We start from the raw sequence: 27923 nt of genomic DNA on the forward strand, positions 1-27923 counted from the left end.
GCTGTGGTTTTCCATTACATTTCGGACGTCAGAACAATAATTCACAATTTAAGATGGACCAACCCCCTTCCAGGTCTTTTAAACATTTCCAGGTGGCAACCTGAAACTAATGCATTTCAACTTTCAAGTGACGGTAGCTCAATTGAAATACTGTTAAAATAAAACCAAGAACAAAATGCTATAGAACTGAAGATTGTAAGAAAAGGAACAAGAAAACCACCGGAGGGAGATCTGCACTCGTCAAGTTATCATAACATACGCAGCTAAAAAAAAAAACATGAAAAGATTGAAACTCCAAAAAAAAATGAATACTATTAACTCGGTTAACAGATGTAGGGTGTGAAACCCAAGTCTGTCTCCTGTCTTTCTGTACATCCAAAAAATGCTTCTATGAACCATGTATAAAGAGTGCAACCACATATATCCATTAGAGAGGATATTTTCAGACCTAATCTCAACGTTTACACCAACGTCATATCACCTAAAGCATTTTATAAAGGATCCCAGATAGTGTTAAGTCATAAAAAGGATCCAACCTCCAGATTCTGTGCAAACCCAAGCTCCCACTGCCAGACAGGCACCACTTCAGTGCAGCAGCAAGAAACATTCTAAAGTGGTTTTGTTCAATATCCAAAATACTTTGGTGCCAAAAAGAACAAAGGCTCTAATGCACTTGGAGCAAATTTCCTCGCAAAGAGATAACATACAGAAGAAGGCTGGTTATTGTAAAGACAGCTATGACCTTCGAGAATCCTCTTCACGAAATCCTCTGTAATATCAGCTCTCCCAAATGTAGCTGGGTGAGCACCACCCCTTGACCAGTCCACCCAAGTTATGCTCCTATTTGCCAAGAGCTGTGCTGCCTGAATAGTCAGCATCGTTGGGAAATAATGCTCATCCACATAACAATTTGGTTTACAGAACTCTTCAAACTTTGGGTAGAATATGACATCCCCTACTATATTGATTGCAAGCTTCCTATTAATCTCAAACCACTGAGATCCTTTACGCCATTGAGTGATGTTGACCTCAGGTGCCATGTTCTCATTATAACGTCCTCTACCATATGGCCCCGGATCATCAAATGCACCAATAAAACTATACCTGGATCTTGCTATGTAGTTGTAGATAATGCTGAAATTGTAGAGAGGAATGCATGATTCAGACACAAGAACAAACCATTCATTGGAAATATCAAGTAATGCATTTGCTAGGAGTCTTCTTTCAGCATCACACATGCTCATCTTCCCCCATTCAGACACCTGCACACAGTGAAGCCACAGAATTTAGAAACTCATGGCTAGAGAGCACAAAAAGACCCGTTCTATTCAAACATGCACAAAAAATTTTTCCAGGTATCAATAAACAGCCATGGGTTCTGAAACAGATTAGACAGTCTACTATACTGAAATTTAGCATATTTGTCTCTGGAGTCACTAATATCCCTAAACTGAGTGCAGGCAACACCATACACGCACACACTTCAACGCAAACACAACTCAAAAAGAATGTCCTATTGCCAGCCCTCAAAAGTAGAAAAAGCATACTAAGAATAAGTAACCAAAAAATCCAGTAATAATGCAGAAAAAACAAACCCAGCATTAGATGCTTAAACAACATAAACCAACAATTATAATGAACTCTTGGTTCAATTACAAACAATGTGTTGCTATGTTACAAACAGATTTCCATGAAACAGCTTATTTTGTTTATGCTCAATTTTTAATGTCTACAAGATGGCCTTTCTCACTGCCAGTGGTTGTTATCAACAGAATTGAGCAACTTCTCTGTCAGTTCACATGGATTGGCAAAGACATCAATAAGAATTGCCGTTGGGTTATCAAAGAGCATGTATACATTTAAAAAAGTGAAGTGGTCCAGGGAGCTTTTACCTAGCCTTCTATAAACCATTTCCCCTACTTCTGCTCCTAACCTCAAGATCTGTACTTTCGTACTTCACACAGAGAAGAAACAAGCATATAATCTTACAGCTTAACAATCTACTAAAGATGGCAGAAAACTAATATAATTAAGAAAGTGAACCTGCATTACACATACAAATACAAAGCAGGATTCTTTATCCTTACCAATTCTAAACAAAACAAAATGCTGCAACAGTCAGTTTGCCATTTACTCCACATGACTAACCAAAATACCAAACCACTTCCAGGGACATGCTGACCAGGCAAAATCAATGTTTTAAAATGCAGAGGCGTGATGTGAGGCATTCCACTACCAAGAAGCATGAGGCATAGTTCAGAACGGAAGAGGCATAAACCTCCCGAACACAAGGAGGCATAAGCCTGCCGAAGAGAAGCTCTTTTTCCTTTGTTTTCTTTCTTCCTTTCTGCATGAGGCGTAGACCTCAGTGCCATCCACGCCTCCAGCATACGCCTCATGGTGTTTTGAGTACGCCTCAAACACCTTTAAAAACATAGGGTTAAATATCAGCCCTTCTTTTGTACTTGGGTTGAAACATTTTAAACCAAAAATCCAATGTCAGAACACTTTATCACTAATAGCAGTCCAAACTCCAATCATCACTACCAATGCTATACATGTAGCAGCATCCAGGTTATTGGTACCTAGTTCACCATAGTAGCCAACTGCCAACCACCTCCTCAGTATGAATAATCAAAGCTCTGTGAGGGACAATTTGATAAGACCAATCATGTGGAGTTGTATCAGCATCCAACTCCATGTTTTGGATGATCTATAATACACAAAACATACTCTTTTATCATATTGCAGAGCATGCATTGCCAAGTGAAACATTTCACTAATAATCAAGATTCAATGTATCGATACAATATGTCCAATACCTTGAAATGGCTGGTGGGCATGGTGGTTTTAATGTTTTGTAATTTTGTGTAAGGCTGAATTCTGGTTAGAGTTTTCCTATTTGTTGGGTGATTTCTCATCACCAATTTGATGTAATCTTTGATGTGCCTTTTTTTCATTTAATAAAATTTTCTTTTTTAGTTACTACCAAAAAATACGATATGTCCACCCATACACTAAAATAGAGGCATTAGGTGATTTCACTGTCTATTCTCTTCCATCATTCTGTACTTTTCAGTACCATATCCATTGTTAAAATTGTGGGCCTTTAAATCATTTCCCACTACTTCAACCCATGTCCTTTTAGGCCTGCCCCTATCTCTTCTAGACCCTTCAACTCACTAACTCCATATGTGCTCACTCCTGCCACCTGTACCATTACCCATTTTTGCTTTCACATAGTAATTGCCAATCCATACAAAAAGCTATTACAACTCATATTCGAATTGCTTTTGCTCTACCTATCAACTTTTGATGTAGTTAAAAAAATAAAATAGGGTCAAATGTATCTTCCATCAGAAAGAATTCATTAACCAATATGAACACAAATTTGAAAAAGATAACAAGTGGCATAAGAATTCCAGAAAAGAGACACCTACTCACATGGTAAAATCAGCATCCCTTTAGATAACAGATGTATCAAACAAGATAGATGTGCTCTAAGAAAGCAAAGAACTTCATCCTTGTCTCTGCACCTGTACCACACAAGTGCTTCTCTCACAAGTACACCAAAATTAGGACCATCCATCATCTTTGGTATTTCACACCAACATTAGGGCTGTACATCAATACAATCTAGTCATACAGCTATTACTGTCATTAGTAGTCAGGGATGCTGACTGAAGAGGCCATTATGGTAACAAACACAGACTTTACATGAGGGATTCACCAAGTAATACACTCCTTTTTCCAGAAGGAAAACAGACCTTGATGTTGGAAGCTGACCAATCAACCCTGCTCAGCCTAATGACGCATTAAGTAGCTATTAGCAGTTGGTGATGAGATGTTCAGAGCAAGGTTCAAAATTTCAAAGGTGTATTGTATCATATCTTTCCAATACTGGTACACCCATCTAAAGGTTTTTTAAGTAATTATTGTTTTTAATAATTAAAACATATAATAATATGCCCAAAACTCAAATTTTGAAAAAAAAAAAGAAAACAAAGGTCAAAGTATCAATACACCCCTTCTGCCGCATCAGAGTGTATTTGAATCTTGTTTCAGGGAATGGGGGAGAAAGACCATTGACACTGTCAAAGATGTCCAATTAAAGAGAAGGTACATGCTTTACAATGACTGCCTTCATTTTGAGCTTCCTGACTTGTCTTCAAGTGAAAATAAAGAATTTCCTGGAACTATGTCAATATGACATTTCCTGGGCAATTTGTATACATTGTTGAATCAGGTTACATCATGTATGTACATAATTTAGTTGCTTTTGATGACTCACCAAAAGAACAAAACTAGAGTCAGCTAATGCTCTCCAAGAAAACTGTAAAACTAACATGATGGAACAGATGCATGTGCTAGTGTACTAGCAAGAAGCAGCTTTAAGCCAGATTACTTGCTTAGCTCAGAATCATGTATGGGAACTCTAGCACACTCCAGCTACATACAAATTTCTAGGGAGGCCTATGCCTAGAGTATATCTGGGGCACTGGGGAATGCAAGTAGGGGTGTCAATCGGACTGGATTTGGTCCAGTCCAATCCGATCCAACATTGGTCCATTTACAAATGGACTGGACCAAATCCAATCCAAATCTATACAAACTGGATTGGATCCAGTCCATTTGAAATGCAAATGGATTGAATTGGGTCAACCCGGTCCAAACTAAATGAAAATTCAAAAAATACTTGAAAACCCAGAAAATGTGAAAAGGTCACAGAAATGGTTTCTTGAAACAAATAGTTGGCCTTTGGACACATCTTGTGTGCGCAAGCCAAGCATTCTACTTAGTTCTAGTAGTGATTGAGGTGAAAATCTCAATCTCAAAGCATAGGAGTATAGAAGCAAACGAGCAATAAGTCCCCATTCTATTTGAAATTTTTAATAGCTGGAGGGTCCCACCACCTGTTCCAAAATTCCAATCTAAAGGCTATCAAATGCATTGCCTTGGCTGTGCTTTGGGACAGCAGATCATCCCACTGAGACATAAGAGTCTAACTAAGGCACCGATCATCCTGATCATAAAGGTACATCAGTGTTGCCACCAAAGCATTTTGTTCTTTCAAACTGTAGAGAACAGTGATGTGGGCCCCACAGCTGTGGTCCCACTCTGTCCGTAGGGTAGAATGTATCTAGTCACAGCTGTGGTTATTTTGCTGTTCTGTTATTTCTAGTTTCAGTTTTATATTGTTTGTTATTTGTTAGCAGTTATGATGTAAACACCAAGGGCAGATATGTCCTTTCATGTAACTAGCATAACCTATATATATTAACTTAAAGTGGCAGCGGCAGAATATTGACATTCTGTTCTTCTCCTCAAAATCTGTGTTCTATTGCTCTTCCATCACTCTTTCTTCTACATCTTCACTTTCTCTTCTCATCGAACCTGAAATCTCTTAGTGATCAAGACTGAATAGCAGTCTTGAAAACCTACATGGTATCAGAGCCAAGTTAGGGCTTTTCATGTGAGTCTAATACCAGCCGACCACATGAGAATCTCCTAGGACTGAAAGCTGAAAAGGAGGAGTTCGCAGACTGATTCTTGGAGATCGCCAGAGGTACTAGCAGCTGTTGGAAACTTGCTAGGGTTGCAGAGTGTTGGTGGTCAGGAAGGATCAGAGAAGACTAGGGTTCAGGTAACCCTAGAAGGCAGCGAACTATTTTTTCCTTGTAAGTTGTTACTTTTTTAATAGAAGTTCTTTCAGAGAAGATAGGTTGGACCTATCTGGAGGGGAAGGCCGAACCATTCTAGCTCTTTCTCTCTTCGATTTCCTAGGGTTTTACAGCAAACCCTGGACCGAACTGTGTTTCTCTCTACTCTAGGGTTTGAAAGTGATTTGCGGCAAGCCCTAGTGGTTGACTGAACCCTGTGATCTACCTAGAGCTACTCTTAAGTTGATTGGTAGGTCCGATCAGATTCTAGGGTTTCTTATCAACCCTACTGCAAGCTCATCTATACAGTTTGGACTGTGCGACTGAATTGCTTCCTTTCAAGACTGATTAAAACCCTAACTTTCCCTAGCATATCAATTTTGTTTTAAAGCTGTTCTCAGAGTTCTAAGGGGGTTAGAGATCTACGGACAGCTACTGTTGTGTTGGCTAGTTGGTTTCAGATCAGAATTACTTCGGTTTTGTGCACATACACTGAGAATACAGATCAGGCCTATACTGTTTTGATTGTGATTGGTGATTCAAGTACTGTTTTGAGACTTGACAGAAATGGAAATTCAGGCAGAAGGCAGTCTTGGGAACATCAGTTATGGTGGTATTTCTGAGATGGGTGGTCAAATTACGACCGTAAAGTTTGATGGATCAAACTATTTGGAATGGGCCCAATTAGCCACGATGGCTATTGGTGGAAGAGGTAAATTAGGGTACCTCTTGGGAGATATGAAAGAACCTTCCAAGGGAGACCCGACATATACCAAGTGGATGCAAGAAAACTACTTGGTTATGACATGGCTGTGTAATTCTATGCAGCCTCATATTAGCCGGAATTATTTGTGGGCAAAGACAGCTAAGGAGATATGGGATGTTATGAAAGAAACTTACTCCCAACCCCTTAATGTTGCCAGAGCATATGAATTGAAAGGTGAAGTGAACACCCTTAAACAAGGAGAGAAACCAGTATCAGTCTACTTCTCTACCTTGAAGTCCCTGTGGCATGAGATTGATCACTTAGAGACTCTTGAGTGGGAGAGTCCCAAAGATGCTCAGACCCATAGAAAGCACATCGAGACAGAGTGTTTGAGTTCCTGGCGGGACTGAACCCAGAATATGATATTGTGAGGCAGCAAATTTTGACTAGAGACAGTGTGACTCTCTCTCAGGCTTACTCATTTGTACACAGTGAAGAAACTAGACGGAAGGTTATGATGCAACCCATATCAGCCTTTGTAGCGGCTACACCCAAATCAGGGGGTGATTCAGAGAAGGACAGGAGGAAGGAAGACAAGAAGGATGTAGTATGTGAACATTGTAAGAAACCCAAACATACAAAAGAGACATGTTGGAAACTGCATCCCCACTTGGTTCCTGCGAAGTTAAGAAACAAGAAGGGCACTGCTCATGTAGCCATGAACACTGATTCAGCCTCCTCATCTGGCACAAAAGGAACATCTTTGGAGACCTTAGCTGCAGTTCGGGCTGCCCTAATACAGCTAGAAAAGGAGGTTGGAAATTCAGCTCAGCCACCGCAGCCTCCATCAGCCCCTGTCACATCTGCCTTTGCCCATTCAGGTACTCGAGCTTCAGCCTATCATGCCTCAGCTCCAGGTACTACTGAACCTTGTTGGGTAATAGACTCGGGTGCATCTGATCACATGACTAGCTTGCCTTCACTATTTACTACCTACCATTTGTCTTCTGGTAGAGATAAGGTATCTATTGCTGATGGCTCCCTGGTTCCTATTTCTGGGAAGGGTGACATCAAGCTTTCAGATACTATGTCCCTATCATCTGTTTTGCATGTGCCTAAGCTTGATACTAACCTTCTTTCAGTTAGTAGTATTACCAAGCATATGAACTGCTCAGTAACCTTCTTCCCTGACCGATGTGTTTTTCAGGACTTGGAGACGCAGAAGGTGATTGGGACTGGCCGTGAGACGAATGGGATCTATCTGCTCGGGGAGCGGTTCCGTCAAGGAGAGTCAGTAGAGAAGTTGTCTTTTGTTTCTCAGAGTGTGAGTCAGGTTATGCTTTGGCATAACCGATTAGGTCATTTGTCTTTTCGATCTTTACAGAGTCTGTTTCCTACTTTATTTGAGTCTATTGAGTTGTCTCAGCTACAGTGTGAAAGTTGTGAGTTTGCTAAGCATTGTAGAAAGCCTTATTTATTGAGTAATAAAAAGAGTGATAATTCTTTTGATATTGTGCATACTGACGTTTGGGGGCCTTATCATATCCCTTCCATGGGTGGGTACAGATATTTTTTGTTATTTGTTGATGACCATACCCGCTTTTCTTGGGTTTATCTCATGCGTTCACGAGATGAGGTACCTTCCCTGACCCAAAATTTTCACCAAATGATCATAACCCAGTTTGATGCCAAGATCAAAGTTCTCCGATCTGATAACGCAAAGGAATACTTTGCTAAATCATTGACATCTTATCTTCTTCATCATGGGGTTATCCACCAGAGCTCTTGCCCTCATACACCTCAGCAGAATGAAATTGCCGAGAAGAAGAATAGGCACATTTTGGAAGTGGCTAGAAGCCTCATGTTTACTTCCAATGTCCCTATTCGCTTATGGGGGGATGCTATCCTCACGGAGGTATACCTTATTAATCGGGTCCCTTCCAGGGTCCTTGATATGCGATCTCCTTTTTCGCTTCTACACCCACGTGACGACTTGTTTTCTATTCCCCTTAAGACATTCGGTTGCACTTGCTTTGTTCAGCTTCTCGGACCCCATCCCTCCAAGTTCGAACCCAAAGCCTCCAAATGCATTTTCCTTGGTTATGCACAAACTCAAAAGGGTTATTGCTGTTATGATCTTGTCTCCGAGAGGAAGTTTGTCTCCATGGATGTCACTTTCTTTGAGGGGACACCCTATTATCCTCGGGTTGCCCCTCAGGGGGAGAGTAGTGAGAGTGGGGGTTTGAATTCTTGTCTTCAGGGGGAGAGTAGTGAGAGTGGGGCAGTTCCTTTACCTATTCCATTGGGTGATGAGAACTGCAAAGGTGAGGGTGGTCAGAGGGATCAAGAGTTGAGGGAAAGCTACAATGGTGAGGGTGGTCAGAGGGATCAGGAGTTGAGGGTTTATCACAGGTGGTGCAGGCAGGTTGATCCTGATCATCAGCAGTCCAGATCAGCTCCAATCTCATATGCAGCTCCAGGTCCAGATACTTCAGTCCCAGAGCCCATAGAGACTTCCCCTACAGATGATTTTGACCTTCCAATTGCAGTCCGTAAAGGGAAACGACATTGTACCACATCCACAACCCACTGTATTTCCCATTTTTTATCCTATGATCGCCTATCTCCTACCTACAGGTCCTACCTTAGCTCCATTTCCAATGTCCCTATTCCAAGAACAGTGCAAGAAGCTCTATCCGTCCCTGAATGGAAAGATGCAATGCAAGTTGAGATGGATGCTCTGTTGAAGAACAACACCTGGGAGGTAGTTGATTTGCCAAAAGGAAAGAAACCAGTTTGATGCAGATGGGTATTTACGGTGAAGCATAATGCAGATGGATCTATTGAGAGGTATAAAGCTCGGTTAGTTGCAAGAGGGTTTACACAGACTTATGGCATAGATTACTTGGAGACATTTGCACCGGTAGCCAAGATGACTACTATTTGAGTTCTCTTGTCCCTTGCAGCAAATCACACCTGGCCTTTATACCAAATGGACGTGAAAAATGCCTTTCTGAATGAAGATCTGCAGGAAGAAGTTTACATGCGTTTGCCTCCTGGATTCTATGATGCAGAAGTAGGTAAGAAGGTCTGCTGGCTCAACAAGGCTTTGTATGGTTTGAAAAAGTCACCTAGGGCTTGGTTCGATAGATTCAGACTAGCACTTGTGAAGTTTGGATATGTACAGGCCCAGTCAGATCATACCCTATTCATCAAGAGGGTGGAGTCCTCTTTGACACTGTTGGCAGTATATGTTGATGATATTGTGGTCACAGGGAATGATAGCCATGAGATTGAGTCTCTTAAACAGCTTCTTCACCAAGAATTTGAGGTGAAGGACCTTGGTGTACTCCGGTATTTTTTGGGTATTGAGGTTGCTAGATCCAAACAGAGATCTTTATATCTCAGAGGAAATATGTCCTAGACCTGTTGGCAGAAACTGGAAAGTTAGGTGTCAAGCCTACAGATACACCAATTGAACAGAATCACAAGATTAGTGCCGAGAGTGGGGAGCTTCTTGAAGACAAAGTTATGTTCCAACAACTGGTAGGAAAACTCCTATATCTCTGCCTCACTCGGCCAGATATTACTTATGCTGTTAGTGTTGTCAGCCAGTACATGCATTCTCCTAGAACCACACATCTTCTTGCGGCAGAAAGAATCTTAGCTTACTTGAAGAGATGCCCAGGTAGGGGTTTACTTTTCAAGAACAACAATCACATGAAGGTGGAGGTTTATACTGATGCAGATTGGGCTGGGAGTGTTGATGACAGAAGGTCTACCTCGGGATATTGTGCCCTTGTGGGAGGAAACCTTGTCTCCTGGAGAAGTAAGAAACAAAGTGTTGTCTCCCGGTCAAGTGCTGAAGCAGAATACAAGTCCATGGCCAATGGAGTGGCTGAAATCCTATGGCTAAGATCTCTACTTGAGGAGTTGGGTATTGAGTATGAGAAGCCCCTGATGTCGTACTGTGATAATCAAGCCGCCATTAATATAGCACATAATCCAGTACAGCATGACAGAACCAAACACATTGAAGTTGACCGCCATTTTGTGCGAGAGAGGGTCTCATCTCAAGAAGTATGCCTCCCTTACATCACATCCAGTATGCAACTAGCAGACATTCTTACTAAAGCCGTATCAAGAAAGAAGCAAGAGGCGGATCTATCCAAGTTGGGAATGATGAACATATACTCCCAACTTGAGGGGGAGTGTAGAGAACAGTGATGTGGGCCCCACAGCTGTGATCCCACTCTGTCCGTAGGGTAGAATGTATCTAGTCACAGCTGTGGTTATTTTGCTGTTCTGTTATTTCTAGTTTCAGTTTTATATTGTTTGTTATTTGTTAGCAGTTATGATGTAAACACCAAGGGCAGATATGTCCTTTCATGTAACTAGCATAACCTATATATATTAACTTAAAGTGGCGGCGGCAGAATATTGACATTCTGTTCTTCTCCTCAAAATCTGTGTTCTATTGCTCTTCCATCACCCTTTCTTCTACATCTTCTTCACTTTCTCTTCTCATCGAACCTGAAATCTCTTAGTGATCAAGACTAAATAGCAGTCTTGAAAACCTACACAAACCTCTAAAACATACTCTGAAAACCTTGTTTGCTTAAAAAGTATTGCAGCTAAAAGCCTGATTCCTGTAAGGCGATCATCAAGTAAATTCTATGTAAGGGATATCAGTACAACACCTCAATAATGGAGGCATGAATGTTATCATGGTTCAGTTTCTCTGTAACAAAATTTCGCAGAGCTAAATTCCAAAATTTCACCGCAACACCTTCCCTCTTCCACCCTGATTTGTGATTTGTGAAACAAATTCTGCTGTAAAATTGAAGCCCTCGAACATTCAAATTCTTATGTATGAGCCTGTGCATTGGTTGTAGATGCTGCTCATTCAAATAATTCTCTAATCTCCCAAATTCATCAATGGAGGAGAAGGCCGCTGCATATTATGATGAGCTCACGCGGAAAGGCGAAGGTGCTGCTAGATTCAAACAAGGCCTTGGATTCTCCTCACAGTCTTCAAATACCACTAACGATGCCGTTAGAGGTTCTGCTCTCCCATCTTCGTATTCCTTTCTCAGCAATTTCGTTAGGGTTTCCAGTCCCGGTAAAGCTGTACAGCTCCAAAGACGAGCGCAGCTCGAAAGTATCTTCAAATACCATTAATGGTTTCGATTTTGGCTTTGAGTCAAACTGTAGGGTTTGGCGAGATGGTGATTCAACTATTGGGTTTTGGTTTTAGACCGACTCAAACCAATAATAATACGGACGGTTTTATTTTGGGTTAGCTCAACCCAATAAGTATAATGGATTGTCCAAAACCGATTTGATAAGATTTGAATCAGTTTGGATCCAACCCAAAACCGTCCAATTGACAGCCCTAAATGCAAGGAAGCAGGGAAAGAGCCCATAAAAATGGAAAACAGTTCTCACAGGATTTCTCATTGAGTGACAATTTTGTAACTTTTTAGGTGTATCAGATTTTTTTTTCATATTTTTAAATTATTTTATGGTTTTTCAGAGTAAGAAGAATAAGGTTAGTCCTTTTTTTTAATAAATTTAGTTTATAGAGTCATATTAGAGGGGTTTTGGAACTTTTAAAAGTTGAAGATGCAATCACATCATTTTTCTTTCATTCTACTTTTCAAGGGTCAAAACTTTTCTGTTTTACAAATTTTGGTGTCATTAGTTAGGTATTTCAGTTATATATTGAATGAGACCAAGATCTTGTAAATCTAATGTGTCCTGCAGAAGTTATGATCAGTCTAGTGATAGGGGTCAATCAGTAATGGAAATTAGTTTTTTTTATTTGTTTGGGTATCTCTTGGTCTTTCTGCTTGCCTAGTTTTAGTAGGATTAATAATGGATATTTGGAGTTATTTAGGAATTGGAGTTTTAAAAAGTGTCTCTATGGGTTATCTATTGGGTTGCCTTAGTTTCTGTAGTGATACAGTGCACCAGACCTAACATTTTCTTGTGGTCCCATTCATCATGTTATTCAGTTATTTATTCCATTATCTCTATCTTTATTTGCTGATTATTGTACTGTTATAGGTTGCAAGGTACTTCCGTCTTTCTACATTATGCTATGTTGGCACATGTAAATAATATTGTTTGGGGAAGCAGGAGCATAACATTCTGCCCCCTTTCTTTTCTATTTTTCTATTCTCCTTTCTTCTTCTCTTCTATTTTTTCTCCTCTCTTTCTTTCTTTCTTTTGTGGACTAATTACATCCTAAACCTAGTTCTCTTAACAGCTGTAAATTCAAGTGCTTTAGAAGTTGCTTTTGGTCAGCTTTTTGACTTTAAATTGGAACCTGTAAAGAGAGATTTAAGCCCTTATGTTATAGTTTTGCATAATCATTGTAATTGTGTTTTTTTTTTTTTTTTGAGAAAAGGTGGTGTTGTAAAACAGTATATACAACCTCTACATATCAGCAGAACAAAGAGCTGTGCACCTCAAAAGACCTGCACACCAATTTGCTCTTTGCTAATTACAAAAATAGAATAATATTTTGGCAAAACAGGGAACTCAGAGAAAATCTTTTTGGGGCTGTACTGTAAACTTTGGGTCAACACTCATGCTGTGAGTGATTGGCATTGTACTACTCCTTTACTAAATTCAATAAAAGTTACTGTTTCCAATCAAAAAAATTACAAAAATAGAGTATCATAAGCACAAAAATAACTATAGTGAATGTTCCCAAAACATTTGTGCACTGCAACCCAGGAGTAGACTCTAACCTCAAAGAGCCTTTACAATATCTTCTTCCAACTTTCCTCCTTAAAACATTCAGGCATTTCTTTCCAGACACAGTCCACACTAGGGCTAAAGGAATGACTCTACAAATCACCCTTCCTTTCCTACTTGGCCCAGGTAAGTGTTGTCAACCTTTCGGAGTATCCACCAGAATCTCTGGAAAGCACCACTGAACCCCAAAAATGCCAAACAGCTTTGCCCATGATACCAAAACTACAATGCAAAAAGATATGATTCACCATTTCCAAATTCCTGATACAAAAAGTGCAGTTAAAATTGTCTACATAGCAACCCCTCTTCATGATGATGATGATGATTCATCCCAACTGTATGGGGTCGGCTACATGAATCTTGGTTGAGAGGATGAAGGTTTTCAATGCAAGCCTGGTTGATAGGTTTGTTGGAACCAATTTGGAGGAGAATGTGGAAGCCTGGGCGACCTTCAAATGGAGAAAGGAGAGAGTCTTGGGAGTGCGAAAGTTGAATGGTGGCTCGTTATTCTTCATGTTCCACAAAATAGAAGATCCTATGATCTTAGATTATGCCAGTGGTTTCCAGCACCAAGTCTGATTCAATAAGGTTGGAGAATAAGAGCAATTTGGATTGAGGTTTTGGAGATTCACCTGCATGCATGGTGCATATGCTCTTTTAAACTCTTTTAAAATGATTGGGGAGTACTGTGTTAAGTTTCTGAGCTCTAATGACGAGAACAGAAGGTGCAAGAAAATTGATGTTGCAAGAATCTTAGTGGAGGTAGAGAAGATTTCTGCTATTCAACTTCATTAGTCATTCTATTTGTAGAAGAATATGAGCTAAGGATCTATGTAGAGGGAGAGGACCACACGTTTTTTAGGGCAGTGCACAGTAGCAAGAGAGGAGATGATGGTAGGGGAGAGAAGAGAGTTGACAGAGGGTGAAGTCTTAGGTTCTCAAACCTGGAAAGTTGGGGGAAGTGAATCATCGCTTGAAGGTTGAGGATGATGGAAAGGAAAGGTCAGGGGGTAAAGAGGTAATTTTGAGAGGGATTGAGGTGTTAAGTATGAGACATCTGGATGAAGATGGTGAGGAAGGTTCAGTTGACTGTGTTTTGGAAGATGGGAGATTAAAAGAGGCTTTTGATGGTTGCAGTCGATATTAGGTGAAAAAGGCATCCGGAGTGGGGTCCACTTACGTTTTTGAAAAAAAGGGTTTTAAAGAATGACACCATAGTTTTTAAGGTGCCAAGGCAAGGCTAGGCGACAGGGGGGTGCCTTGTCGCCTAGGCGATGGATTTTTTTTCAAGTAAAACCATATATCCTAGGGTAGTTCCCTAGGTTCCATAACCATCTTTCCTTAATAATTATCCATAATTTTCATAAGAGAAGTATAAATTTCATGTTTTAAGTTTAGAAAATCAACATTTTATGAGAAGAAAAGGAACAATGGAAAGAAAATTCAAAAAATATAGGGACTGAACCCCTACTTTTGTTATAGGAAAAGAAGAAAAGGTGGAAGAAGAAGAAGATCTGTAAGAAGAAAACATGTTGATTAGACAAAATTTTAAGTTCTTCCCTTGCTTATTGGTTCAGGTTCTGAAATCTTTGAGGATTCGATCAATGATCAAAACTTCGATATGATATGCCCCGTATCGGGTGTATTGTATTGTATCTTTGGCGCCCCAACACACATGTTTACATGTGTTTTCGGGAACCCACTTTTTAAAATAATATATATATATATATAAATGAAATTGAAAACCAAAGGAATAAAAAAATAAGGGAGTATCGTTATAACTATCGATACACAGAGGTGTATCGATACTTTGAACCATGGGTTCAATACAGCAGTTAGCAATGCTTGTGTTGATTAAACCCTAACAAATAAGAAAATAATAAAAAGAAATTAGTACATAAACATATAAAATGAGTATTCTAGTTTAATAATGCCCATTTTATAATTATAATGTCAAGAAATTAAAAATTTAAAAGTATTTTATAACATAGTGCACAAAACTACTTGGCGACTGGGCGAGGCGAGCCTCCAAGGGCGCCTTGACAACTATGAATGACACTTGTCTTAAAAAATTAAAGATCATTAAAGGGAGAGGCTTCAAGTCTAAGCCTTTAGTCCCAAGGAGAAGAAGACAAGGCGGTTTGAAAATTCGAGAAGGGGAGGTTGAAAACTGGGTTTGGGTGGTGGTGAGATATGAAAGTAGTGGAAAGAAGAGCATGGTTTCGAAGATAATAGCAAATCGAGATGGCCCTGAGAAGCTTCAAAGATCCAATTGTCATGAATATGACTCAGGTAAACAGTGAGAGGAGAATTGTGAGAAGGAAAGGGCAGAATCCGATTGGAAGGAAGATAAAGTTATTTATTTTAAGTCCTTCTTGGTTGAGATTCAAAAGGAAGTAGTACAGGAGGGGTACTCGACTTTGAAAGGCCAGGTTTTTGTAAGGTTAAAGGGGAGGGAGGAGGAGACAGAACTGGGACATTAAGAAGGGAAGGGGAGGAGGGGAGTTCATTGAATGGGGTAAAGACAAAATCTCGGAAGTCATTGTCTGTTCAAACGATATGAGCATGGAGGATGAGAATGGCTCATCAAAAGGTTGTGTTGAGTTCCTAAAAGCCAAAGTTTCAACTAGTAGACTCAGAGTGGATGTGAGTAGGAAGAGAAAAGTTGCAATTAAGGAGACAATGGTGGCTTGGAGGCATTAAAAAAGGCCCGAGGCACAAGTAAGTCTCATGTAATCCATGTTACTAAAATTCTTTCAAGGTTGGGAGAAGGCTTGGTTAAGGATGATCTATATAAGAGAATTTATAAAATGGTTAAAAGATCAAGGTTTCGAAGAGGGAGAGGTTGAAGGGAAAGGGCTTGAATCTCAAGCTTCAATTTGGGATAAAGATTCAGCTATCGACTTCACTTGAAGAGAGAACGAAAAAGACCATGGTTGGGGAAGGAGAGGTTTGGTACGAGGATAGAGACGGATGGGAAGAGATTTTCAAGGGAGATTATTAACAATGCTATCAAGAAGGGGGTTGTGGTTGTTTTTCTTGTCCTGTGCTTTGTCTTTATTGATTTCTGTCGTTTTGTGTTTGCTGATTGAGTGCTATCTTGACACCCTGGAGATGATTGTAATCATCTTGTTCCATCTTTTTTTTTTAATAAATTTCTTTTATACTTACAATAGAAAAGCACTTTTCTCCATATAGAATAGCTGGCCTTACAACTATTTTATAGAATTTTCCTTTTAATATAAGTGGTATTCACCTATCACATAAAAGTCCAGATGCACCCCTCCATTTTGCCCATCCTATTCTAATTCTTTGATTGGCATCCTCCATATAGAATAGTTGTATATCCTTATTTGTACTCGTATTATCACTAAAAGTGCATGCCATTTCTATAGCATTTGTTAATAAGCTTAACTTTGCATTTAAGCCTTCATTAGTTTCATCAATTAAAATGATGACATCCACAAACAACATGCACCATGGAACTTCCTCTTGAATATGTTTAGTCAATTCATCTATGATCAATGCAAATAGATAAGGGCTAAGTGCTAAACCTTGGTGAAGACTCATCATAAATGTAAAATCTGAAGTTCCTGTTACGATGTTCTAACATTGGTTGTTGCCATTGCCATTTCAAATATATCCTTAATTAGATCTATATACCTATTTTGAATCCCTTTCTTTTCCAAGACTCACCATATTATCTCTTTAGATACTCTATCATATGCCTTTTCTAGATCAATGAACATCATATGAAGATATTTGTTCTTCTCTCTGAACTTTTATATCAATCGTCTCAAAAGAATTATAGCTTCTAATGGATGATCTCCTTGGCATAAAGTGAAAATTGTTCTTTGATCCACTTGTTTCAAGTTGTAATCTTTGTTTAGTTATTCTCTCCCTAAGTTTCATAGGTAGCTCATGAGTTTAATCTCCCAATAGTTATTACAACTTTATACATCACCTTTGTTCTTAAATATAGGCACCATACCATTGTTTCTCCAATCATCAGGCATCTTCATTTCTTTTTTATGAACAAACAGAAACTTTTATTAAACTTTAAGATAAGACTTTACAAGCATCCCTTAGAGAGGCATGATATGCTACCTAACTGAGCCCAAAACAAATTATCCCTATTCACCCCTTGCTTAACCAATGCACCTGCCATCCCGCTTGTTGATCTCCTCACCCATTGTATCCTGAGATTCATGTTTCTAGTAAGCCACTTAAACTTCTTCTTTTCATTCTTGTAGCACCACATTATAGAGTTTGGGTCATTTAGCCACCCCACCACCACTTTTGAATCCCCTTCTAGTACCACATTTGCTAGTTGTAGCTCATTTGCAATATGCACTCCTTGTACTACTACAAGAAATTCTGCTTTGAGAGAGTCACCCAAACCCACGGGGCCTAAGAATAGAGCCACAGTTTGACCTTCTGAATCTCCCAATACCTGAGGGGCTTGGATTACCTTGACTGCTCCCATCAAAGTTCAGTTTCACAAAACCTTCAATTGGAGGTATCCAATGCATCTCCACACTTTCCTTTCTAGAGGAGCTTTTGGTAATTGCTTCTCAATTCCTCCAGACACCATCAAAGGAGAATTGGGAGAACAATTCTAGAGTCTTGATCCAATGAATCACCCTTACCATTACACAATCCCTCGCAGCTTCTTTACTCCTCTCTTTTTCTAAAAAAATAAAATAAAATAAAAAAATAATTCTAGTGTTCCTCTCTTCCCAGATAGTCCACACCAAGGCTGCTCTAACACATCTCCACATTGTCCTTCCCCTTTTTTTGGTAGCGTAAACATGGAAGGATAGAAGAGCATGTTGACCTCCGATGGTGAAGTCCACCTACACCCAAACAAAAAGAAAAACCAAAACCAAATCTCTGCAACAAAGGGACAAGAGATCAGTAAGTGGTAGCAACTTTCAGCATTGGGTTTACATTATTACATAAGATACACCAGTTAGGAGAGAGACAAGAATTAGGCCTTCTCTTTTGTAACATATCCAATGTGTTGATCTTCCCAAGCACTACTTCCCAACACAAAGCTCTTCCTTTGGGTGGAATGGGTCTACACCAGAACTCTTTAAAGGGAAAAGAAGGACGACCCGACGGAATGCAAAGAGTCTTGAACAAAGAGGCATAGGAGAATAGACCCTTAGGGTGGGGAGCCCAAATACGCTTATCAAACTTCTCAGGGTCCAAACTAACATTTTGAAGGATTTGTAACAGATCTGAGTAAGTTGAGATTTCACTATCTCTTAGACCTCTGCGGAAACCAAAATCCCAATTGAGAGGCCCACAAGGTGTACTGGAGTGGAGGAACAATAAAATTTGACAAACACTTATTTTTATACAAGGAAACCGAATATAAAGCAGGAAAAAGATCTTTCAACAGACAAGAGCTGATCCATGTATCCTCCCAAAATTTAACAGAGATCCCAGAGCAAACATCAAACCTGATAGACAGAAGTAATAGAGGCAAAGTGCAGTGGATAGCTTTCCACAGAGAGGTCAGTGTAGCCCTGTTAGATACTCCTGCATCCCAACTGTTTCCCAACCTCCCATGTATGCTAGCAATGACTTCGTGCCAAAGACTATCCCTTTCCTCCAACATCTTCATTTCTTTCACTATCTTATTAAATAGCTTAGTTAGCCATAACAAACCTACCTCTCCCAAAGTTGTCAAGGCATTGCCTAGGCGGCCTAGGCGACGAAAAGCCCCTTGGGATTTCGAAATAATTGATCCCATAACTCTCTTCATCATTGTAGCCAACACCTAGGCAATGATTTTATATGCACTACCAATTAGACCGATTGGCTTGAAGTCTTTCAGCTGTACAGCACCCTTTTACTGGGAATCGAAGTGATAAAAGTGGATTCAAGACCTCTCTCGTCTCTCCAGAGCCCCATTACAATGAAATTCTGAAAATCTTCATTAAATCCACCTTTAGAAAACCCCAACATCTATTGTAGATAATCATTGTAAAACCACCTGGTCCAGACACCTTGTCCCCCTCCAATTCCCCAAGAACTTGAATGGCCTCCTCCATGAATGGTTTTTCTAAGTCTCTAGCATCTTCTAAGGAAAACCAGTAAACTCCAAGCCATCCAACTTGGGTCTATGAGGCCAACCTTCCATGAACAGACTAGCATAGAACTCGATGATAACCTCCCTAATTCTTCCTTCTTCCTCAATGACTTTCCCACGCACCTTCAGTTTTCTAATGTAACTATCTCACAGCGAGATATCCTTCTCCACTTTACATCATCTTAGTATGCCATCCTGTCAAATTCCATTTCAGCCTTCAACCTTTTGTCCCTATCCGTCCCAGAAATTGGTCCCTCCCTACTCCTCAAACCTATCAACTTCATCAATAATTTCCAAACACTTCTTCCTCTTTACCTCAAGCCCTTTACAAACCTCCTTCCTCCAAAATTTCAGTTTATCTGATAAAGGCCTCAGTAAAGCGTCTTGACTCAAATTAGGGAACCTATCCTCCCACTATGGGAAACAATAAACCTATCTAGTTTGACCAAAATTGGATCCCCTTGAATGAATAAAATTTCTAGTGTATGACAGTAGCATTCAAGACCTAAGGTTACATGACTTTCAATTCCAGTTGAGGTATACATCATAAGTAAGGACAAAGCCTCCATCCCTTCCTGCTCCCTAGAGAGGAGTTAGACTGTTATGAATTCAAGAACTCCAAGATACCTTGGCACCATCCCTCCCCTACCTAGAAGCACTGGAAAAAAAAAAAGAAAGAAAGAAAAACACTTATAGTGTAAATGGATTGGTAACCTTAATCAGAAACAACATAGTTTGCATTTATTTATCAATTGATGTAAAAATGTCATTGAACCCACAGGCAAATATCAAACATTGAAGGGCACAAATGTCATGATATGGGACCAAGATCTAAGAACAGGGAAGTCAAACCCATATTTTTTCTCCTGATCTATTTGGGCCTTCATCTATCTATCACAATGATAAAGCAATTAAATTTTCACAAATCCATGTGAACAAAACCTAATTCCATGGGCCAAAAATGTTGCAGCACTAAACCTAAGTAGCCCTTTCTATTTACTTAACTAAATAGAAAACTCTATTTCAGATCATCTTTACCCACTTGTTACCTCTGCATCCCTTTGTTTTCTTGATTTTTCCAACTTTTTTATATTCTGTCCACTGTCCATCCAATTTTGTTGAGAACACCTAGTTAAGCGTCAACAAAAACAAGATTAAGGCCTTGTAGTCTGTTTCCAGCTTGATTTAGATCCTTCGGGCCACTATTATTGCATATTGTTTGGGTGATTCAGCATCATGTTGCCTTGGAAATCGACATGGTTGTTTAACCAACCAAACTTAGGGAATATGCTGCTTAGAATGAATTTGCCCAAGGGCACCTAGGCAACTAGGTCAGCACTACAAAGAATTAGAGTTTCATACAAGAGAAATATCATTGGAATGCCACCTTGATTAGCTTCCCACCTTCCCCATCAAAGCTTTTCAAACAAAAATAACTTAAGCCTTTGCTGGCTTATCCTCCAGACAGGCTATTTAATGGTATCTTCTTTTCATGGAAAAACCAAGAAGCATTCTATTTAAAAGCATCAGGAAACTTGTAAGCATGAATTTTTGCAAAGACAAAGGTCATTTCATGTCTTCATCTGAAGCTAGGAGTTTATTTTATAAAAAGCTAAGATTAAGCACTTAGCTGGGATTGGGGGCACCAGACACAGGCATGGACTTGTAAAATTGGAATGTATTTGTTGTACTTTTATTTTTTGAATATCAGTTTTTGGCTGTTTGTACTGATCCCCTTCAATTTTAATTTGGAAAAGGTAATTTACTGTGAGTTCAGTTTTACTGCCTCAGTTCAGAAGATAATTGCAACTGGAAACAAAGTTAGAACACTAAAATTGATTCTTAATTCTTACACAGACCACATGTGCATAAAAAAATTAAAAAAAAAACTTATAAATCAAAAAAATGTCCTTTTTAGAGTCATAAAAGGGAAAAAAACATTTTTTTTCCAAAAATATAGACTATGCTAGACAAGAAGTAGCATTCTACTTCCTGGGATCTAAACATAAGGAGTATATAAACCAGCAAAGGATATTCTGGTTTGGATAATGTCAGTTACAAAACTTCGGAAATTCCAAAACCAAAGGGGAAAAAATAACTCCGAAGAACATTGGCATACAAAGCACATATAGGAGAGAACAGAATCTATATTGTTTCTTCACTAAAAGAGAAAGGAAGAAGGAAAAAACAAAAAGAAACAACTATACCACCATATCCCTAACAAAATTGGAAAAAAAAAAAAGAAAAAAAATAATAGGGGAAATACATCCTAAAAGACAAGAAAATTTGAAACTTGGAAAATTTTCACTCACAAGAAGGATAATCAGCATTATGCGTAATTCCATGATAAAACGCATAAAAAATAAATAACAAAAAGAAAGAAGAAACATAGGGGTGGTTCATACCTGGCTCGGAATCTGTCTCCGGTAGAAGACTGATGTAGGTGGAAATTTGGCATCGTAAGATGGCAATGAATGAATGTAGATGGAATAAAGTCCTGCATGACCCTTGAGGAACCTCTCCCAAAGAGGAGCAAGCGGCAAAGGACCCCTCGTCAGGAACAGGAAAGCAATCTTAGGAACTCGCCTAAATGGATACTTCTTTACTCGAGGAACGAAAGAAGCACGCCAGAAGAGCTCCTGGTCACTCATCTTGTGTATCAGACTGGAGGGAGGCCTGATCCAACGCTCTAGACTATTCGGCTCTTCGAGGCACGGCTGGAAACTGGACCGTGCCGTGGTGACAACATTCTGAACTGAGAAATACCGGATCATGTACATGCTAAGGACAGAAAACCCAATACCCAAAACCAGAAATAGCACAAAGAATTGCAATATTCTCAGTGGTAAAACCCTAGACTGGGTAGTTCTGGTTGTGGCGGGCAAGTCCTTCCCTTCCTCTACATTTAGAGCCCTTGGTTGCATCTTAAAATGGAAGGTTCCTAATGAAATAACCTTCTGGGTAATGTGTTTGCAGGGATAGCGAATTCAACAACACACCTTTGGCATTGGATCTGAGAGTATCCTACTACAGTCGACTCCAGTAGCTCTGATGGCAAAAGCAGTATCCTAGAAAGCATCTTAGAACAAAGTTTGCGGAAAAGGTTGGATGTTTACCATATGCGTAGAAGGGTAGAGAAGGTTCTTGTCAACAACCGACACTGTCGTATTGGCATCATCAGGAACTCAACTAGATCTGAAGAATCCCAAGTGGAATCGGATTGCTTTGTAGAACTTAGAACCAAAAACGGATGATAAGCAAACGCGGAAGACGAAAAAAAAATTATCACCAGGATGTAAGCATCGGGAAGTCAACAAAACTCGAGGAGAACAAAGCAGAGAAATAAAGATGGCATGTAATAAAAGAAAAATTACGATAGTCGAATCTTTACCAGATGGCAATCGAGAATTATGAGTTATTGAGAAATCAATGAAGAATAAAAGACGTAATTGCACAGAATCGATTCGTTCATCAGTTCATGCTTTTGTTCGCTACCTAAATTACGCCAGCTTTGCGTGTATACAATGAGGAGGGTTTTAAGATTCCGCCCAGGATTTGAATGGAAAACCGGAGATGAACAGAAGTCGTGGGTCAAGGAGAAAAAAGGTTAGGTGAGTAAAGAATGATCAGTTGCTTAGATAGAGAGAGAAAGAGAAAGAGGTCCGAGAGATTGGGAAGTAATTACTCAAGGAATCATCGACATCAGGATTGGAGAGAGAGAGAGCAGAGAGTGTGTGGGGTTTCGTGGACTATAAAACTGGGAGAAAAATCTATGAGGGCATGTTAGTGGATTCTCTCTGTGTTGTGCTGAGAATGTGTTGCTCTTAGTACCAATGTCCCGGCCGGCCCGACTGCGTTTGTCCGGTTGGTGAAACGGTTACCGGTTCACCATATTATCTCTTTAGATACTCTATCATATGCCTTTTCTAGATCAATGAACATCATATGAAGATATTTGTTCTTCTCTCTGAACTTTTATATCAATCGTCTCAAAAGAATTATAGCTTCTAATGGATGATCTCCTTGGCATAAAGTGAAAATTGTTCTTTGATCCACTTGTTTCAAGTTGTAATCTTTGTTTAGTTATTCTCTCCCTAAGTTTCATAGGTAGCTCATGAGTTTAATCTCCCAATAGTTATTACAACTTTATACATCACCTTTGTTCTTAAATATAGGCACCATACCATTGTTTCTCCAATCATCAGGCATCTTCATTTCTTTTTTATGAACAAACAGAAACTTTTATTAAACTTTAAGATAAGACTTTACAAGCATCCCTTAGAGAGGCATGATATGCTACCTAACTGAGCCCAAAACAAATTATCCCTATTCACCCCTTGCTTAACCAATGCACCTGCCATCCCGCTTGTTGATCTCCTCACCCATTGTATCCTGAGATTCATGTTTCTAGTAAGCCACTTAAACTTCTTCTTTTCATTCTTGTAGCACCACATTATAGAGTTTGGGTCATTTAGCCACCCCACCACCACTTTTGAATCCCCTTCTAGTACCACATTTGCTAGTTGTAGCTCATTTGCAATATGCACTCCTTGTACTACTACAAGAAATTCTGCTTTGAGAGAGTCACCCAAACCCACGGGGCCTAAGAATAGAGCCACAGTTTGACCTTCTGAATCTCCCAATACCTGAGGGGCTTGGATTACCTTGACTGCTCCCATCAAAGTTCAGTTTCACAAAACCTTCAATTGGAGGTATCCAATGCATCTCCACACTTTCCTTTCTAGAGGAGCTTTTGGTAATTGCTTCTCAATTCCTCCAGACACCATCAAAGGAGAATTGGGAGAACAATTCTAGAGTCTTGATCCAATGAATCACCCTTACCATTACACAATCCCTCGCAGCTTCTTTACTCCTCTCTTTTTCTAAAAAAATAAAATAAAATAAAAAAATAATTCTAGTGTTCCTCTCTTCCCAGATAGTCCACACCAAGGCTGCTCTAACACATCTCCACATTGTCCTTCCCCTTTTTTTGGTAGCGTAAACATGGAAGGATAGAAGAGCATGTTGACCTCCGATGGTGAAGTCCACCTACACCCAAACAAAAAGAAAAACCAAAACCAAATCTCTGCAACAAAGGGACAAGAGATCAGTAAGTGGTAGCAACTTTCAGCATTGGGTTTACATTATTACATAAGATACACCAGTTAGGAGAGAGACAAGAATTAGGCCTTCTCTTTTGTAACATATCCAATGTGTTGATCTTCCCAAGCACTACTTCCCAACACAAAGCTCTTCCTTTGGGTGGAATGGGTCTACACCAGAACTCTTTAAAGGGAAAAGAAGGACGACCCGACGGAATGCAAAGAGTCTTGAACAAAGAGGCATAGGAGAATAGACCCTTAGGGTGGGGAGCCCAAATACGCTTATCAAACTTCTCAGGGTCCAAACTAACATTTTGAAGGATTTGTAACAGATCTGAGTAAGTTGAGATTTCACTATCTCTTAGACCTCTGCGGAAACCAAAATCCCAATTGAGAGGCCCACAAGGTGTACTGGAGTGGAGGAACAATAAAATTTGACAAACACTTATTTTTATACAAGGAAACCGAATATAAAGCAGGAAAAAGATCTTTCAACAGACAAGAGCTGATCCATGTATCCTCCCAAAATTTAACAGAGATCCCAGAGCAAACATCAAACCTGATAGACAGAAGTAATAGAGGCAAAGTGCAGTGGATAGCTTTCCACAGAGAGGTCAGTGTAGCCCTGTTAGATACTCCTGCATCCCAACTGTTTCCCAACCTCCCATGTATGCTAGCAATGACTTCGTGCCAAAGACTATCCCTTTCCTCCAACATCTTCATTTCTTTCACTATCTTATTAAATAGCTTAGTTAGCCATAACAAACCTACCTCTCCCAAAGTTGTCAAGGCATTGCCTAGGCGGCCTAGGCGACGAAAAGCCCCTTGGGATTTCGAAATAATTGATCCCATAACTCTCTTCATCATTGTAGCCAACACCTAGGCAATGATTTTATATGCACTACCAATTAGACCGATTGGCTTGAAGTCTTTCAGCTGTACAGCACCCTTTTACTGGGAATCGAAGTGATAAAAGTGGATTCAAGACCTCTCTCGTCTCTCCAGAGCCCCATTACAATGAAATTCTGAAAATCTTCATTAAATCCACCTTTAGAAAACCCCAACATCTATTGTAGATAATCATTGTAAAACCACCTGGTCCAGACACCTTGTCCCCCTCCAATTCCCCAAGAACTTGAATGGCCTCCTCCATGAATGGTTTTTCTAAGTCTCTAGCATCTTCTAAGGAAAACCAGTAAACTCCAAGCCATCCAACTTGGGTCTATGAGGCCAACCTTCCATGAACAGACTAGCATAGAACTCGATGATAACCTCCCTAATTCTTCCTTCTTCCTCAATGACTTTCCCACGCACCTTCAGTTTTCTAATGTAACTATCTCACAGCGAGATATCCTTCTCCACTTTACATCATCTTAGTATGCCATCCTGTCAAATTCCATTTCAGCCTTCAACCTTTTGTCCCTATCCGTCCCAGAAATTGGTCCCTCCCTACTCCTCAAACCTATCAACTTCATCAATAATTTCCAAACACTTCTTCCTCTTTACCTCAAGCCCTTTACAAACCTCCTTCCTCCAAAATTTCAGTTTATCTGATAAAGGCCTCAGTAAAGCGTCTTGACTCAAATTAGGGAACCTATCCTCCCACTATGGGAAACAATAAACCTATCTAGTTTGACCAAAATTGGATCCCCTTGAATGAATAAAATTTCTAGTGTATGACAGTAGCATTCAAGACCTAAGGTTACATGACTTTCAATTCCAGTTGAGGTATACATCATAAGTAAGGACAAAGCCTCCATCCCTTCCTGCTCCCTAGAGAGGAGTTAGACTGTTATGAATTCAAGAACTCCAAGATACCTTGGCACCATCCCTCCCCTACCTAGAAGCACTGGAAAAAAAAAAAGAAAGAAAGAAAAACACTTATAGTGTAAATGGATTGGTAACCTTAATCAGAAACAACATAGTTTGCATTTATTTATCAATTGATGTAAAAATGTCATTGAACCCACAGGCAAATATCAAACATTGAAGGGCACAAATGTCATGATATGGGACCAAGATCTAAGAACAGGGAAGTCAAACCCATATTTTTTCTCCTGATCTATTTGGGCCTTCATCTATCTATCACAATGATAAAGCAATTAAATTTTCACAAATCCATGTGAACAAAACCTAATTCCATGGGCCAAAAATGTTGCAGCACTAAACCTAAGTAGCCCTTTCTATTTACTTAACTAAATAGAAAACTCTATTTCAGATCATCTTTACCCACTTGTTACCTCTGCATCCCTTTGTTTTCTTGATTTTTCCAACTTTTTTATATTCTGTCCACTGTCCATCCAATTTTGTTGAGAACACCTAGTTAAGCGTCAACAAAAACAAGATTAAGGCCTTGTAGTCTGTTTCCAGCTTGATTTAGATCCTTCGGGCCACTATTATTGCATATTGTTTGGGTGATTCAGCATCATGTTGCCTTGGAAATCGACATGGTTGTTTAACCAACCAAACTTAGGGAATATGCTGCTTAGAATGAATTTGCCCAAGGGCACCTAGGCAACTAGGTCAGCACTACAAAGAATTAGAGTTTCATACAAGAGAAATATCATTGGAATGCCACCTTGATTAGCTTCCCACCTTCCCCATCAAAGCTTTTCAAACAAAAATAACTTAAGCCTTTGCTGGCTTATCCTCCAGACAGGCTATTTAATGGTATCTTCTTTTCATGGAAAAACCAAGAAGCATTCTATTTAAAAGCATCAGGAAACTTGTAAGCATGAATTTTTGCAAAGACAAAGGTCATTTCATGTCTTCATCTGAAGCTAGGAGTTTATTTTATAAAAAGCTAAGATTAAGCACTTAGCTGGGATTGGGGGCACCAGACACAGGCATGGACTTGTAAAATTGGAATGTATTTGTTGTACTTTTATTTTTTGAATATCAGTTTTTGGCTGTTTGTACTGATCCCCTTCAATTTTAATTTGGAAAAGGTAATTTACTGTGAGTTCAGTTTTACTGCCTCAGTTCAGAAGATAATTGCAACTGGAAACAAAGTTAGAACACTAAAATTGATTCTTAATTCTTACACAGACCACATGTGCATAAAAAAATTAAAAAAAAAACTTATAAATCAAAAAAATGTCCTTTTTAGAGTCATAAAAGGGAAAAAAACATTTTTTTTCCAAAAATATAGACTATGCTAGACAAGAAGTAGCATTCTACTTCCTGGGATCTAAACATAAGGAGTATATAAACCAGCAAAGGATATTCTGGTTTGGATAATGTCAGTTACAAAACTTCGGAAATTCCAAAACCAAAGGGGAAAAAATAACTCCGAAGAACATTGGCATACAAAGCACATATAGGAGAGAACAGAATCTATATTGTTTCTTCACTAAAAGAGAAAGGAAGAAGGAAAAAACAAAAAGAAACAACTATACCACCATATCCCTAACAAAATTGGAAAAAAAAAAAAGAAAAAAAATAATAGGGGAAATACATCCTAAAAGACAAGAAAATTTGAAACTTGGAAAATTTTCACTCACAAGAAGGATAATCAGCATTATGCGTAATTCCATGATAAAACGCATAAAAAATAAATAACAAAAAGAAAGAAGAAACATAGGGGTGGT

At 39.3% G+C, this 27923-nt stretch overlaps 1 protein-coding gene across 2 annotated transcripts; it reads right to left on the reverse strand.

The window, feature by feature from the left end:
- Positions 1 to 286: 286 nt before the first annotated feature.
- On the reverse strand, positions 287 to 26177 carry LOC104588211 (glycosyltransferase BC10). 2 transcript variants are annotated; one of them, XM_088893474.1, is made up of 3 exons: positions 22623 to 23113; positions 21637 to 22464; positions 287 to 1262 (listed from the first exon to the last, which is right to left on the reverse strand). In XM_088893474.1, exons 2-3 carry the CDS (start codon positions 22153 to 22155, stop codon positions 624 to 626), a joined length of 1158 nt encoding a protein of 385 aa, XP_088749600.1. In that variant the 5' UTR covers positions 22156 to 22464; positions 22623 to 23113; the 3' UTR covers positions 287 to 623. The 2 variants fall into 2 exon arrangements, with proteins under 2 accessions (XP_088749600.1, XP_088749599.1); XM_088893473.1 differs by having other exon boundaries at positions 21637 to 26177.
- Positions 26178 to 27923: the final 1746 nt, after the last annotated feature.

The sequence above is a fragment of the Nelumbo nucifera genome, chromosome 8 (genome assembly GCF_055504915.1).
Source record: "Nelumbo nucifera cultivar China Antique chromosome 8, China Antique-T2T, whole genome shotgun sequence".
NCBI classification, from domain to species: Eukaryota; Viridiplantae; Streptophyta; class Magnoliopsida; order Proteales; family Nelumbonaceae; genus Nelumbo; species Nelumbo nucifera.